Below are 18,285 nucleotides of genomic sequence, written 5' to 3' on the forward strand. Positions count from 1 at the left end.
GTTAAGGGACCTTGAACCTCCCCCTGACTTGCCACTCATCTGGCTGGGAAGACAGGACCTACAGATTGCATCTGAGGCCTTCCTCATTTCAGGCTAAAAAAGTGAGTGACAAGCCTGTCAAATGTCATTGTGTGCCCCAAATGACCTGACAGAGGCACATCATTAGCCAGACCCAGTAGAAAGTCCCTGAAGAGCTGGGGTACCATCAACAGACATATTGCACCAAACCCAGGAGCTTTCGTCTCGCTATACAGGAGATCATTCTCCCAGTATATGAGGTACTGCCCAGAGGCATCACCAGCTGTATGGGCCTCAGTGAATTTGCTTTAAAATGTACAAAGAAATGCTTCTGGTTGCAGGTGAGTCCCTTCCTGACCCCACCACCAGCCCTAGGGGTAAGGGTAATCCTAACTTCCCCCTTGGATCTTTTGTTAACTTTTTTCTGGTACTTAGGATCTTGTCCTGAATCTTATGATGGCTGCCACTACTTCCTGGTTGAGGTGGTTGCAGCCAATCAGATCTCAGTTAGAGATCTGTCAGGATCCGAGGATCCTCCATGTTCCTGGATATACAAAGTTTTTGCAACAATTGCTCAGAAACTACTGAACAGATTTACAGCATAACACAAAAGGCACTTTTTCTGGACCAAGCTCTAGCTTTCATGCAAATTTGATGTGAATCTGTGCAGCATTTTTAGGCTATAGCTGTACTTCCTACATAAAAATAAATGGGGAAATGTGATTTGCCCCCAGCCCCCCTCTCCACTTTTTCCCAGGCCCTGCCTGATGACACCAACAATTTCAATGGGCAAACTAGGCAAAAAAGAGCACTTTTTAGAAAAGTTTCATGGAGATTCAGCAGACAGCTCCAAAGTTATTAGCAACACACAAATGCATTTTCTAAGGAATCTCAAATCGAACAATAACTGCCCAGCGGCATATATATATCTATAAAAACAAAGGTTACAGGGATGTTATAGTTAGGTTGGATCAGTTCTCCCTAAATATTTTTAAAATACATAGAAAAATATAAATAAACAGCCATACCTATTAACACTTTATTGAAGTGGTAATAGGTAGGGAACAAAGATAAAACGTGCTGCTTGCTTATATCTAAAGCCATAACACAGAACACAGCCAAAGTGGGCTTAAAACTACATGACTGTCTTTTATGTCTTAAAAAGACAGCCATTAGCCAAAGATATACTGCCTTGTCATCGGCATGCACCATGGTATACTGCAAAATTACCACCACATTACATCAACACCCATTTACCCACTTTCATGTTATGTCCCTTTAAACTATCAAACTCCATGCTATTTTCTCTCTACTTTATGGTGTTCAACTCAATACCACTCAACTCTATGCCACTACACCATATGCCACTCCGCTCTGCGCTATTCCACCATAAGCAACTCTAGTCTACGCCACTACACTATGCTATTCCACTCTATGCCACTCCAGTCTATGCCACTCCACTGTACGCTATAACACTGTACGCCATTCCGCTGTACATTTTTACACTGAACAAAACTCCACTCTATACCACTCCAGTCTACGGCACTCGTCTATGCCACTTTAATGTCAGCCACTACACTCTACAGTACTCTACTCTATGCTATTTCACTGTACCCCACTCCAGTGTATTCCACTCCCCTCAACACTATTCTATTATACGCCACTCTACGCTACTCCACTGTATGCCACTCCACCAGACAGCACTCCACTCCATGCCACTAAACTCTATGCTATTCCATTGTATGTATGTCACACCACTCACCGCCACGCCACTCCACTTTACACTATTACACTGTATACCACTACACTCTACCCTGCTGCACTCTGCCCCACTCTACAACACTCTACTCTACGCTATTGCACTCTATGCAACTGCACTCTAGGTCACTCCAGACTTTACCACTCCTTTGTGCGCCACTCCATTCTACACCACTCTCCTCTACGAGATTCCACTGAACACAACTCTACTGAATGCCTCCCCACTGTATACTGTTCCACTCGATGCAGCTCCAGGCTACGCCACTCCATTGTATGTCACTCCACTGTAAGATGTTCCACGGTATGTCACTTCGCTGTGTGCTATTCCACTATACGTCACTCCATTGTACTCTATGATAATCCAATCTATGCCAATCCACAATACTCCACTTAACACTATTCCACCTACACCACTCCACTCTACACTACTCCTCTGTATGCCAGTCCACTTTATGAAACTCCACTCTATGCCACAAAACTCTATGCTGCTCCACTCTGTCTCACCACTGTATGCCACTCCACTCTACGCCACCCCACTCTATGCCACTCCACTCTATTACACTGTATTTATTTATTTATAAAGTTTTATATAGCGCAAACAAGATCCCGAAGGATATCAGAGCACTTTACAAAATGGTGGAAGGAAGGTCATAAACCGCTCACTTGCAGCCACGATACAGGACGGGTGCGGAGGCGATTTCAGAAACCCAGAAAAATCTCCTGAAAGTACAAAATCAGGCAAACCTATCTGCAAACTACAAATAAGAAGGTCTGCACCAGTATAAAGATTTAAGTAAAATAAATCTGGGACAACAACCATCCTGTTATGAATCCAGGCTCCGGAAAAGAAATTTAAAATTTTAAGTCCCCCAGAACCAATTGCGGATTTTTTTTTTTTAAAGTTGAAAGGGGATAGTCGCTGATAGAAGGATATTACCATGAATGAATAATATCTGCTTCATCACATTTGAATTCAGATTAGCAACATCTACAGATAAGAAAAGGAGCTAAAGACACTAGGAGCAAAAGGATATATATAAGATCTGGCCCTCGAGATAAAGATTAAATTGACCCGCTGGAGCCCTAGAAAGTTTCCGGTACTACAATTTAAAGCCAATTTAGTTGAACTGCAACCAGAAAATTACTTAATAATTGTTTTTAATATAAGAAATCATTGTCCTGAAGAAGGTGCTCAACTCTTTCACCGAAACGCTGCGTCGACAATTTCTTGCTTTTTCTAATGATTTTTATAAAAGAAATGTAATGCTATGTTTTAATAAATCATATGTGCTAAAGTGTTTTTATGGAATAATAATGAATGAACTAATCGGCTCTTTTTTGTTATAATAAAATCCGTATATACAAATTATAAAAACCTCTTTAATTTTATTATTATTGTTTGCTTACTAATTGATGCATATTTCAAACTGTTTAGAATTAAGAATATTCAAATGTGGAAAGTAAATTACATATACTGACGACACGTTTGTAAATTTGTAGTTTTGTGGTGTGGGATTCCAAATTGACTATACTCATAGGCCATTCTATAATACGGTTGGACAGAAAGACCACGGGGTTAGTCTTATCTGCCATTTAAAACCAGGAAAAGGGAACTTTTTGACTTTTGTTGTTCACAAATCCATTCCCTTTTTCTTTAAAAAGGGTGTCTCCCAATATTTTTATCATAAACCCAATATCGACATCAAGTAAGAATACACAGCATGAATAATCGCATGATTCACAGAAAAATGACACAAGGGAGAGTAATACAATAAACAGGTATATAGCGGGCTACAAAGGGGGCACACAATGTGGTAAAGAAGAGCAGCATCACATGATGGAACAATGGTTGTAGGATGAATGATTTCAAGCCAGTGAACCTAGCCCAGATTAAGGTAGAAATTTGTCCATTAGAAATCTTTTGGTTTCCAGTTTGAAAGCAGTCGTTGAGGAGATTCTGCGTACTTCTGGTGGAAGAGAGTTGCATATCAGCGCCGGAGAAGGCTTGGTGACAAGTTCTCTCTTTGTTAAGGATGAGTGGTTTTAGGTGGAAAGTGTTAGCACTTCTTGAGGCTCTCCTACCACAGGATAATTCAAGCGTTTGCGCTAGGTACCTGGGAGTTTTGAAATGCAGGGCTTTGTGCGCCAGAACGGCAATCTTTAACTGAATTTGAGCTTTGTAGGGTAACCATTTGAGAGATTTTAGGACTGGGGATATGTGCTGATTTTGTTTGGTACCTGTGACCAGTCTGGCCGGAGCATTCAGGGATGCCCATAGTCGAGCCAGTGTGTATTTGGGAAGGCCACAGAGCGTAGCGCTGCTGTAGTCTAGCCTCGGGAAGACCAGTGCTTGGACCACCTGCTTGAAATCCTTTTGTGGCAGGAATAGTTTGATGTTTCTCAGGGTCCTCATCAAGTGGTTAGCTCCCTTACATACATTGCTGATATGATTTTTCATATTCAGGTGCCTGTCCAGTGTGATTCCGAGAGATTTGGCTGAGTCTATGATGAGGGAGGTGCAGTTGAAGGCCGTGAGGTGATTCAGCCAAAGGTCTAGCTTGGGGATGTAGTTTGGGGAAAGATGAGAAGGAATTCAGTTTTGGAGCTGTTGAGCAGTAGATGGTTCTCAGGTAAGTAATTTTGTGTAGCCTACGATTTACAATATAGGTCTTGGATATATTACATTACCGCACCGATTTATGTCTCGGGAGGTTATTAACGTGTGGTGCAAAGATCAAAAGAAACAAAACCTCATAGTTTCTTGACTGTGAAAAAATTCACATCAACAATTACAGAACAAATTTGATCAGCACACACTAATAGTAATAAACAACTTCACAGAATGAGATTTTTTCAGACTTTCCTTTAGTCTTTAATCCTAATTTCTTCACGGGGTAAACAACGCGTTTTGTCCTTTTGTAGGACTTCTTCAGGGCTCATCAATAGTACTTTCAGGTACACAAATATCCGTGCTCCACAGGTTCAGTAAAACATGAAAGGCTTCTTCTGAGCGCTTTTAAAACTTCACTGATATCAGGTATGACTCAGGTGCTATTGTCGTGTTGTATAATGTGCTAGGGAAGATAATCCATTCTGAGCAAATATTAGGCTCCAGAATTCCAAAATATACATTTATGGTATACTGTCATTTAATTCCGGTTTTGTTGGTCAATGTCAACCTCTGCATCTATGTGATGAAATTCAGGGCATACGTCTACCCTTCCGCATCTTTTCACGTTTTGTGTAGCCTGAAGGGTAGTGTTGCGTGAGATGATGTTATCCGAGGATGAGGATTTCAAATAAAGTTGTGTGTCATAAGCCTACTTATGGTAGAGAATGTTTGTGGAACTTGGTGATTTCGCTAGAGGTTCTAAGAAAAGGTTGAAGAGGATAGGAGATAGGGCACCCATGAGTATTGGAGAGGGCTGGGAGAGGGAGTGGTTTGCCTTGACTCTTTGTGATCTGTGGTGGGGAAAGGAGGAGAACCATTGTAACACCAGACCCGAGAAACCCATCCTGTACTTCAGAATGGATAGAAGGTTGTCGTGATTAACCGTGTCCAATGCGGAGGAAAGGTCAAGGAGGATTAGGAGGCAGGAATCATTTAGGTCAAGCATTTTTAAAATGTCATCCATAACGTATGTGAGAGCCGATTCGGTGAAGTGCTCTTTCCGAAAGCTGGATTGAGTTGGAAATGATCTATGTGAGCACAAAGTTGGGATTGTATGCATTTTCCAGTAGTTTGGCTAGTGTGGGGATGTTGGAGATGGGGTGGAAATTATTGAGGTCAGTTTTATCTGCGTTGTTTTTTTTTTAGTATAGGTGACACCAGAGCTGCTTTTAGGCCGTCTGGGATCGTGCCTTGTAATACAGAGGCGTTTACAATCCTTGTCCAGGTGGGGATGAGTACATTCTTAATTTCTTTGAAGATGGCCGGGGCAATGGGTCACTGAAGTGGTAAGATTGATTGATGTTCGGAAGAATCTTGTTGATGTCTTTTTCACCGAAAGGGGTAAAGGTGCCCCATGACGCATTGTTCTTTGTGTTCAGGCTCATAGGTTTCCGCTTATCTAAGAGGTCAAGGGATGGCAGTAGAGCCTTCTTAGAGGCGAGTTCAATGATGATGAGTCTTGATTTCTCAGTGAAGAAAGCAGCAAGATCATCGCAAGAAGGTGGGATGGCTCTCGAATCTGAGTGGTTTGGGTCTGCCACTGATTGATGTTTGACAAATTCTAAACTTTTCTTGGGGCTGTTTGCAGCTTGATCAAGTTGGTGTCTGAAATAGTCTGCCTTGGCGCTCTTGATTTGTTTGTTATAGAAGCTCCTAACATCTCTAAGGAGTTTTAGTTGTTCCAAGGAGGGTGTGGATTTCCAGGAGCGTTCAGGTGCCCTAACGTTGCGCCGTTTTGTGTTTAAATTGACGTTGTACCATTATTTGGATATTATTGTTGTAATCGTGCAATGTCATCCATGATGTTGGAGATGGTTGAATTGTAGGAGTCACTGAGTAACTGCACCTCAACCAAGTTAGCTTGGGAGGAGAGGGCCAATTTACAGTGGGCTGCTAGTTCAGTTGAGTATATTGATCAGAGGTCCCTTTACCAGATCTTTGATTTTGTTGGCGGAGTCTTCCTCATTGACGCCTCCCTGTTAATATAGAAGAGGATGCAATGGTGGTCGGACCATTCGCAAGGGGTAATGGTATCCAATGTGATGGTCTGCCCTTTCGTGATAATGAGGTCTAGTGTTTCTGCTTTATTGTGAGATGCTTGGTCACAGTGCTGGATCAGCTCATGATCATTCAGAAATGCTTTAATGCAGGATACACCCTGGTCATTGGGGTTCGATCAGTGAAGGTTGAAATCACCAAGGAAGATTTGGGACTTGGCTGAGTCGACATTGCCAGAGATGACTTCCAATAGTGGCTTGATGAAGGGGAGTGATAAAAAGTGTGAAGTTTGCAAATCGGCAGGTTATTACTTGAGATGCTGAGATAAAGGTATTCACAGGAGGAGGGCGAAGGGGACTCCAAGTGAGAAATCAAGAGTATGTTCCTATGAATACTGGCTAGGCCACCCCACCAGCTTCCGAGCTCTGTCTAGCCTAATTATGTTGTGAGTAGGAGGTATTAGGAGGTCTAAGATAGGAGAGGAGGCGGGATTTAGCCAAGTTTCAGTGAGGATAATAATGTCAAAATACATGTGCTGGATGAGGTCGAAGATGTCGGAGGTGTGTTTACTGGCTGACCTGCAATTGAGTAGTACACACTTAAGTCATGGTGGATTAGTGTGGGATGGAGTCTGGATGACCTTCACTCTCGTGAGGTTGTCTTTATTAATCACTCTAAGATTGTGAAAAGGTTCTCTATACGGGTTGGAATGGGTGGTTTGTATTTGTCTTGGTGGGATCAAATTGGAGTTGGACCTAGTAGAGTAAGAGTTGTGAAGGTCATTGATTTGATTGGACGCCAGGTAGGTCTCAAATCTTCTGCGGCGGGAGGGCGCGTTAGCTAAGGGAATGGTTTGCGAGATGAAGGGGGCTAAAAACTGGCTCATGCGTTCACTCACGCAAGGGGAGACTCTGGGCAGGTTCGCTGAAGTGAGGAGGGAGCTAATCATGGGGAAAAAATAATTTGAGAGGGCTTTCAGGTCATGTAGTTCAATAGTGAGAAGATGCAGCTGGGGAGATATATCATTGAGGAGCGCAACCATGTCTGAATGGGGTAAAGGTTGTTTTGGGAAAGCGAGCGGAGAAGGGGGGCCTTGGCGTAGGTCCTTGGGGTCCAGGGTGATGGAGAGTGGTTCCTGGGGAGGGAGTTGATCATTTGGGGCTAGCGGAGCTCTTTGGCCATTGCATATCAAAATTGAGGCATTAGCGACTGAGGTATGACCCTTGAGCTGATGGTCAGGTACGGTCCAGACAGGAAATATATATATATATATATAATTTTTATTGTTTTAGGTTAATTAAAACCATTACAAAAGTACATTGATAGCTCATACCTTCGGATAAAAGATTATAAGAAAAATATATTATTTTTAAAACAAGAGAACTTTGATTAAAACAGTTTGGTGCGGGTGTGAGGTCCAAGTGTGGTGTCTTGGCCAATATTCAACTAATCCGGTCTGGTGCCATCTTCCAGATTTTTTAGTTTCAGTTCCAGACATTTCAGGAATTTGACCAACTTCCCATTTAATGGGGGAAGGCCTGGGTCGAAACAAGCAAGAACCGCTTGTCTGCGTGTGCGGATTTTTAGTTCATTGAAGGCAGTTTTTAACAGGGCTACTCTTTCCTCTTTCAGCCTTGGGCAGGTGCATAGTAGATGTTCGAAGTCTTCATACTCTGCCCCGCACAGCCTGCATTTTGTCCCCCAGTCCCTTCTCAGCTACGGTTGCAAATGCGGAATACAGGGTAGAATTCCTAGCCTATGTTTTAAGAAGGCTTCTTTTGATTTCCTGCCATACCCCAGACCAAAGTATGCTTGTAACCCAGGCGATTTGTATGTGGACAGAGTCATCCATGCGTGTCGCCATTGTGAAAAGGTCGCTTTATCTTCCAAGTGCGATTGTCTTTTTATGCTCTTGTTTACAACACGCTTGAATTGCACATGCGGTAAAGGAGTTTCCCATAGTTCTTTTAGACCTGTGACAGTCAGGGATTCCTCTAGGAAAGTTTTCGCCGGCAGTTGAAGAGAGCTGCTTAGGTCTAGCCATAGCAGATGGTTCAGTGAATTTTCTGGCGAGTTCTTTATTTTCTGCCAGCACTTTATGTAGGAACCTCTTCTTGCAAGCTTTTGGGAGGTCAGTCCAAACTCTAACCGGATCTGGGCTTGTGAGGTGTAGGTGGGCAGATTAAAGAGAAGTCGGTAGGCCTTTGCAATGGTTGTGTCCAGCAGTTTCGCATCTATGCCTTTTAGAGCCTCACTGCCGTATGTAATAGATGACTCTAGCTTAACTTGTGCCACACAGAGCAGTGGGAGAAGAGTGGGACCATTCAGATTCGACTTAAGCTGTTTAAGCGTGGTAGCTATCAGCATCTCTTTCCTCTTGATTGCCTCTAGTTGGTTCGAGAAGCGACCTCCTTTATCGAACAATATTCCGAGATATTTGTATTCTGAACAATTTGCGACAACCTTTGTTCCAAGGAACCAAGTGTGCAGCTTCTTGTTCCCATTTATAGACAGAACTTTGGTCTTGTCAATATTTATTTCTAACAGGTTCGCTTCGGCGTATCCATGCAGTGCATTGATGAGGTTTTGGAGACCTACTTTAGTGTGGCTGACCAGGACCACGTCGTCTGCGTAGGATAAGCTAGGCAGCGCTTTGCCCCCCAAGCGTGGAGCGTGGAGCGTGCGCGTTACAGGTTTCTAGGGCAGGTGGTAAATCGGCTGTAAATAGGTTGAAAAGGAAATAGTGGGTTTGAACGATCATGACCGGTGGCAGGCATTTGCCAATTCACAGCATAGTATGGGCCATACACTCTATCCTATATCACTCAACCCCGCTTTACAACACTCCACACTATGCTATTTCCCTCTACACTGCTGCACTCTATGCCACTCCAGTCTTTGCCACTAAACTGTTTGCCACTCCACTCTATATGCCACTCTACTCTACACTATTACATTTTATGCAGCTCTACTGTATGTCACGTCACTCTATGCTGTCCACTCTATAACACTCCAGGCTACACCACTCCACTGGACGCTATTCCACTGTATGCCACTCCACTGTATACCACTCCACTCTCTGCTATTCCACTCCACACTATTCTAATGTATCTAACTTGACTCCACACCACTCCAATCCACTCCACTATACGCTATTCCATTCTACGCCACTCCACTGCACGCCACTCCACTGTACACCACTTCACTGCATACTATTCCACTTTATGCTGCCCCACTCTACGCCCCTCCACTCTACGCAACTTCTTTTTGTGCTATTCAACTGTACACCACTACACTATACTTTACTCGAATCTACACCACTCTAAGGTATGCTATTATACTCTACACCACTCCACTCTACGCTATTCCACTCTGCCACTACACTCTATGCCATTCTGCCCTATGCCACTCCACTATATGCTATTTCACTGTACGCTACTCCACTCCACTCCACCCCAATCCACTCTACTCCACTTCACTCTATGCTACTCCATTCTACCATAAATCTACTTTTTGCAACTCCACTTTACACCACTCCAAAGTATGCTATCTTACTCTAAGCCACTCAACCTGGCACCACTCCACTGTATGCCACTCCACTCTATGTTATTCCACTCTATGTCACTCCACTCTATGCTACTCCACAGTAAGAAACTACACTCTCCCTCACTCCTCTTTACGTCACAACACACTATGCTATTCCACTCTACGTCACTCTATGCCACTCCACTCTAGGGTGTAATACATCACACCAACACACTCTAACCCTCTACACTCCATTCAAATCTACAACACTCCAATGTACAATATTGGACTCTTCACCGCTACACTCTATGGCACTCTAGTCTTTGCCACTCCAGTCTACATCACTCCACTGTGCACCATTCCACTCTACACCTCAACACTCTATGCTATTCAACTGTTCGCAACTTTACGGTATGCCACTCCACTCTACACTATTCCACTCCTTGCCACTACAGTCTGAATCATTCCACTGTGTGTCACTCCACTGTACACTAATCCACTGTATACCACTCCACTGTGTGCCCCTCCACTCTTCGCCACTTCACTCTACACCCCTTCACTCTGTGCCACTCAACTCAACATCGCTACACTGTATGCTATTCCGATTCACACCGCTCCATTCTATGAATCTAGTCTACATCACCCCACTCTATGCCACTCCACTCTATGCTGCTCCTCTCTACGCTATTCTAATGAACGCAACTTCACTGTACGCCACTCCACTCTACCCTATTCTACTCTAAGCCACTCAACTCTGTGCCACTCCACTGTATGCTATTGCACTCTTTGACACTCCACTATACGCAACTGCACTCTACGACACTCTACTCTAAGGTATTCCACTGTACGCCACTGCACTATACCGTATTCCACTCTATGCTAGTCTTCTTCACACCACTCTACTGTATGCTATTATACTCTATGCCATTCTTCACTATGTCACTCCACTCCACTCTACGCCACTCCACTCTGCACTATTCCACTGTACATCACTCCACTCTACACCACTTCACTCTATGCTATTCTATTCTATGCCATTCCACTATACATCACTCCACACTATGGCACTCCACCCTATACCACTGCACTCTACCCCACTCCACTCTACACCAATCCACTCTAAGCTATTCCACTTTATGCCACACCACTCTACGTAACTCCACTTTGCACCACTTCACTCTACTATACTTCACTCTACTCTGTTCTGTAGTGTAGTTCCTATAGTACCCCTGCAGGACCTGCATTTTTGGATAACATACACTGTGGGATACGTGGCAGACTGACTCTGAGCACCCCCACCGCGTATATTAGCCGTGTTTGCATTAGCGAGCTCTACGTGCCACTAGATTCTCGGACTCGTGGAAACAATGTACAACTCTTCGTCCAGTCACTCGTGCTTGCTCATTTGGTCTCGGGGAGTTACACAGAAGAAACAGTCGAGCATGTTTACAATAAGTATAGTACAGTGAATAAAAAGGAATAGTACAGTTCTACCATTTTGTAATAGTTATGAACATATACATGCATATAAAATGCATTTATAAAATAAAGCGAATACTCCTACGATGCCTGTCTAGATGTACCTAAGTCACCAGGCATGTGAGTAGGTGTGAAAGAGCCAAGAATCCCACTAGGATTTAGTAAAACCCCATTACCTGAATAATGAGAGTGTGGGACCTCGACCTGGTCTCGAGTTAGACACCCCGCAAGGGTTGGTTAGACCCCAGTCAGCTGGAGCGACTGCATCTCTGGTCAGTGTGTCAGTGTGTCGGCCTGAAAGTTTCCTCTCACTACTGATAGCAAGACGTGCAGTATTTATACAGAAAAGTATGGAGTACCTTTGTCCCTTGTGTCTTGTGTTAGCCATTACTGGGTATGAAGATGACGTATGGGATGAACCGTTCACGTAGATGTTTATGCAGGTGGATTCTAGCCCCTGTCTGGTTTCCTAGAACTCTTATGAATATTTAATCATACTGGGTGAGCACATAGAAGATGCTATAGGAGGCCATTGTTCGGGAAAAACCCTCCTTCTTTACCCACACCACAGTCTAGATAAGGTTCAGCCATCAGCGCCTGTTATTGTGGAGAATAGGCAACTAATATAGATGAAAGATTATGCCTATATTAGGGCATGTCATACCCTGCCTATATTAGGGCATCTATATGAAATATAACAGTTCCTTTGTACGCCACTCCACTCTTTGCTGCATCACTGTATGCTATTCCACTGTAAGCCAGTACACTCAACATTACTCCAAACTCTGCCCCTACACCCTATGCTATTCAACTCTGCGCACTCCACTGTATGCCATTTGACTCTATGCCACTACAGTCTGCACTACTCTACACTAGTCCACTGTGTAGCAATCCTACTCTACATCACTTTCTCTAGGCTACTCCACTGTACTCCACTCTCCTGTATGCTATACCACTGCATTCAACTCCACTATGTTGCACTCCACTTTACCTCACTGCACTCTACCCACTCCATTCTATCCCAATTCTCTCTATGCCATTCTACTCTACTCCATTCTGTCCTATTCCCCTGTATGCAACTCCACTCTACACCACTCCACTTTATGCTACTCCCCTCTACGCCACTCCACTCTACACCACTCCACTCTATGCTATCCCAGTAAATGCCACTCTAATGTGCACTTCTCCACTCTACATGAATCCCATCTACTCTACTACACTGTACCTCACACCACTCTACACCACTCTACTTTATGGTAATCCACTGCGCGCCACTCCAGTGTATGTATTTCCACTGTACACCACTGCACTCTACCATTTTCCACTCTATGCCGACGCAATCTACACCACTCTACTGTACTCCACTAAACAACACGGTCTGCACTCAATAGCAATCTAAGTCCCTCCACTCTACCACACTATGAGCCTCTGTATAGCATTCGACTGTGCAACAATATACTCTTGTAAATGTGAGTCTACAGCAGTATATTTTGATCAATGCCACTGTATAATACTCTATGAAACTGTACAACACCCTCTAAGTCATTCCACTACACTTTACTATACTCTACACAAAGATGCTGCTTAACTCTACTGCACTGTACTCCACTATATGCACTTTACACCACTCCACTATACACTACAGTATGCCACTCAACTGTATGATATTCTATGCCACTCCACTCTATCATACTGTACCACATTCTACTGTACAATATGTTTACTCCGGTGTACAACACTGTGATCCACTCTACAATAATTGCTGACACTCTACAACATGTCAGTCCACTCAACTGTATGACACACCATTCCACTCTGCAAAATTATACTCCACTTTATGCTACGTCGGACCACTATTTTTGACTCCAAGCTACTCTATTCCACAACAATTGACTCCACTGTATGTTAAGCAACTCCACTGGCCTCCACTTCACTCTATTTCACTGCATGACACTTAACCCCACTCTGTGACACTGTGCAACACACCAATCCACACCCCTTCACTGTACCACACTTTGTAAAATTCCACTGTACAAGACACTACTACAGTCTATGCCACTATACTACACTGTACTCTACTCTAAGCCCACATGCTACACTGTATAACACTCTACCCCAATCTATGCCCCTACACTTCAATGTAAGACACTCTACTCCACACTACAACTCTGTTCAACACTCTACAACACATCAATCCACTCTACTGTACAAGACCACTCCTATTTATAACACTTTATTCAACTCTACGCCGAGCCTCTCTACTCTGCCCCTGTCCTCTCTACTCCAGTCGATTACACTACACTCTACAACACCACACTGTACAACAGTGTTCTCCACTCTACTGTACAACACTTAATGACACTCCACTCGATGACATTGGACTCTATGTTTTGAAACACAGTTTTATTCTAAAGTTATACTGATACCCTAAATTAAAAATGTACGCAGCGCCTTCAAATTATTATAACTCGCACACCTCTGTATACCATTTGTTGAACTTCATAGCCCCACTACATTAACTATAACTCGCCATTCTACCATGCGCTATTTTCTCACAAACAATGTGATTTGCAATGTCATAAGATTTCTTATGAATGCTCTGCTTTCAGTTGGTATAAGTGATGTAATATGAAAGCGTATAAACAGTGAATATAGCTTAGCATTTTTGAAATTTAGTCAGACGCAGAGCATACAAATTGACTTCAGTGTTTTGCTTCTTTTTCAACCTTAAATTGGATCAACATTTATTTCATATTTGCCCACCTCTCTCTATTTTTAGAAAAAAGCGTATAAAGCCCTGATTAAGAGTATAGGTTATATACCTGATAAATAGCATTACAATAAGATATGTTAGTTATCGGGTGAAATGATTAGCACTTATTACAAGTTCTGGGGAATAACGTGGATTTTGGTATTCTCATGGTACAGTAGATACGGTGCATATTTTCCCTGTTACATTTTGGCAGGTTTGGTATGGCAAAATGTAACGAGGGTGAGGTATTTAACGATAATATCGAAGGCAATAAATAGGTCCCAACTCATAATTCCGATCCGTGTGTAAATATGGGTATATTTCTTAGTAGTAATATAAATCAAACTTGATCTCTGCTATATGTATATGTTTTATGTTTGAATGGAAAGATACAATGTAGTTAAGTAGTTTATCAGAAGAGGGCTCCACCACATCAAATAGGCCTTGGGTGAGGTACCCGTGAAGCTGTTGGTTTTAGCAGCAAAAGCTCTGATTGGGACACATTCAAATGTCTTGCTTGGAGAAGTCCTCTCGCTGGCTGGATACTTTTGGCACCTTTGCCCAGTCAAGATTTCTACCACTGGACTTAGCCTATTTTTCAGAGCTTGGAATCCTCCAGCAGGGCAAAGCTGCAGGCTGAAACCTATATGTATATATCGGAATATGCCGATTTACTCGTAATCAGGCCCAGACTGCTGTTTAATGAATTTGGAATCACAAGTTTTAATTCAGCCTGTTATTAGTATGCAGGGGCAGTGATTCTAGAATGGCTGTATGTTTCTACAGATTTAAAGGATTTAACTTGTGTGTTTTTATACAAACTTCAACAGTACTAAAAACTGTTTCATTCAGAAGGTGGTACATTTTTACCTGTTGTTAATTTTGTATCATTCTGTTAACTATTGTTCAAACATGTTTGATTTATTTGTTTGCATGACCTTTTAATTTATATTGGTGATAACTATAATTGTTTTTCTAAGATTGATCAGAAAACCCTCAATCTCTTATTAGGCATATATCTACATCTACAGCTGACGATTCTGGTGTTAGCATGCATTTCTGAGTGCCCAAATGTATCTAATACATATTTCTTCATCTGCAATCATTTATTTGGGATGCATACTTAGTGCAATAACTCTACTGTGACCTACAGCAAGTTAGATGTAATACTTACCCGAAAATAAGGGACTTGTGTTTGCTCTTTGAGAAAAGGACATTTACTCTCTTGGCAGTGGGAGGATCATAGGTGGCATCCTCAGCCAAGAGAGGTTGTAGAATGACAAGACTGATCGCGTCATGACAATAGTCACAATAGGTTGCACGTTGATCCGGCTGTGAAATAAAGGCGTGGTGTCACATTGATCTTGTAGCAATAGAATCGAGTGGCAGCAGGCAATACAGATTGGAATGCATAAAGGATCAGCTAATTAATTTAAATTTAAGAAACGCTAAGAATTTAAATGGCGATCGTTTGGAAAACTATTTGGCACTGTTCATCACTTATGGGATGGTGTATCACGAGGTCTGGACAAAATCTATTACATCTTTTTGCGATCAAATGTATGCTTTCGTCATTGTCCGAGGTGCTTGGTGTACGTCTGTTTTTTTTTAGCGCAGTAACAATAAATAACAGCAGAAAAAGAATTGCAAGTACTTGATACATTCTTGGGAAAATGTACGGGTTCTGCAAATGCTTAGATTACACTGGAAGAGAGAACAGGGTATATATTTTTTTTGTTTCTGAAGAGGATCATACATGTACCGGAGAACAAATATATGTTTTGTAGCAGTGATTGGAAATCAGAACATTTTGATTTAGTGTTTATTACAAGGTCAAATGTGAAAAATGTTGCTTCACCTCATAAAATCACAGACAAAGCTCCTAAGGTCCCTCGGGAGGAAGGTGTTATTGTTTTGCCCTACACTAATCAACACTGTGATCTGATATCATTTTTTATCATCTCTGAACTGGTTTTGCCTGGCTTTATGTGTGTCAAGCCTTTTGCGTTTAAGAATCAGCAGAACTAGTATTATGTATGTATGAAAACTGCATTTCACATTTTAGATTGTATGTCGTAACACACAATCAATTCTCTGTATAAATGTACAATTTCAGATTTAGAATTCTTTGCATGGATACATCATTTTACATGTTACATTGCTAAGGCCATTTCAATAACTCCTACATTTTAGTAATTGGTTACTAGTTATTCGTTTGAATGGTAGGCCAATCTTGATTCTGTTATGTCTCAAGATGACATTTAAGATATATTAAAGAAAGGAGCATACACATACTGTAACTATTTCAAGCTTTGAAAACAGCGGTTGTGAAGGCTGAGGGTGTTGAAGATACCCTATTGAAGGGAGTAATTATTGTGTAAAAGAAACATTAAACTACAAGATATTTATATACAGCATGCAACTATATGTAAACTCGCACTGTTTAACAAATACATCTAAAGCGTACTTGTATCAATTTTGTTTCTCCAAATATTGCTCTACAGAGTTTAAGATTTAATGGTTCCTATGCTATGTACTATACCTGAAAGATTTTTCACCATTTCTTTTCGTTTGTGTGGCAATCCAATATCCTGAATCATGCAATATATATCGTTTTTCATTTGTGATGACTTGCATCCTTTTAATCTGGCATAGAAATAAATGTGTTCCTCCACTGTAAGCCTGTAAAAAAGAGTGCAATTAAATTCTAGACAGATCCTGTAGTTATTGCTTGATAGACAGTTGGTCAGAGGTACAACCTGAAAGACTAAAAGGAGCAGAAACAGGCAGGGGATTACTCAAGCAGCAAGACAAAACATAGAGAAAGTCAAGAGACAGAAACAAACGAGTCCCGTGTTTCTCAAATCTCTAATCATCCCACATCGACCAACGCGCAACCTTCGATCAGCTTATCTTCATCTGCTAGTCACCCCCAAAGCTAAAACCAAGAAATGTGGTGGCCGTCGCTTTTCCCACCTGGGTCCCGGTCTCTGGACTCCCCTCCCTCTTTCCATCAAATCCAGCCCTTCCCTTCTTAATTTCAGAAAATCGCTCAAAACTCACCTGCCCCCCCCCCCTTGGTTAAACTCCGTCACCCATGCCTTACCCTCACTCACTCTGTCTCCAAGTGCCAGGAAACCTTTGGTGTCAGTGGGCTATACAAGCTTCATTTAACATAACATAACAACAAAGCAATACGACGGTCAGAGGTGAAGTCAAAAATGGAGATAGAGGCAGAAACAAACAAAAGTATAACCAAGCAATAGAACGATCCTAGGGACTAACTGAAAGATGACGAGACTGCCATCCATTTATCTAGAGAAAGAATTAGGCTGACAACAGACAGACTGGAAGAATGGCAGACTGCGAAGAGATAGATAAGAATATAGATCAAGAACATCAATGGATGGATGGATGGATGGATTGACAGGTAGATGGGAATCAACCAGAAGGACCAACATGTAGATGATGATTCATAGACAGATATAGAGGCTACTACCTTGAGTGTAAAGCCTACCTTCAGGTGCAGAGAAGACGAATCACAGGCTATTACAACAATGCAAACCTGCTGCCAGAAGTGCTATTGGATAGGTTAGAGGCAAATGAATGAAAAAGATAGTCGTATATGTTACAGTAAGAGTCGAATGTCACTGGACACTGAACATTGACCAACTAGGTCAATGTTAGGGTTTAATAATAGGACTATAATTAAAATGGTTGTAATATCTTAATTTAGCAGCACATTTTATAAAAAAAATAATTCAACAAAGCTTTCCACTAATAAAAAATCTAAATAACCATTTTGATTCATGCAAGTAAGTTAAAACCAGATAGAAGTATTTTCAATATCAGTGGCTATAATATATTGATTTCCCATTCAGTATTCTAAAATGAAGGTTATCACATGATACATGGGACACCGTTCAGCTGGCCATTGTTGGAGACTGCAAGTCCCAGGCTCTTTAGCGCCAGGAGGCGGCAACATCTTTATGGGGGCAGGACTTTTTCATAGCGATATAAAGCGCTGCCCTGAATCTCCCCGCACAGGACACTGTTCTGCTGGCCATTGTTGGGAACTGCAATG

The 18,285-nt window shown here is 42.1% G+C and overlaps 1 protein-coding gene across 3 annotated transcripts in view; it reads right to left on the bottom strand.

The window, feature by feature from the left end:
* The window catches only part of LOC144818798 (phospholipid-transporting ATPase ABCA1-like), a 3,252,877-nt gene that overhangs the window by 1,592,511 nt on the left and 1,642,081 nt on the right, over nucleotides 1-18,285 (bottom strand). For all 3 annotated transcript variants that reach the window (XM_078676562.1, XM_078676560.1, XM_078676561.1), the window contains exon 21: nucleotides 16,744-16,883. In XM_078676562.1, coding sequence (XP_078532688.1) covers nucleotides 16,744-16,883 — 140 coding nt within the window. The remainder of the gene's footprint in view (nucleotides 1-16,743; nucleotides 16,884-18,285) is intronic.

Source organism: Lissotriton helveticus, chromosome 2_1, assembly GCF_964261635.1.
Source record: "Lissotriton helveticus chromosome 2_1, aLisHel1.1, whole genome shotgun sequence".
Lineage (NCBI taxonomy): Eukaryota > Metazoa > Chordata > Amphibia > Caudata > Salamandridae > Lissotriton > Lissotriton helveticus.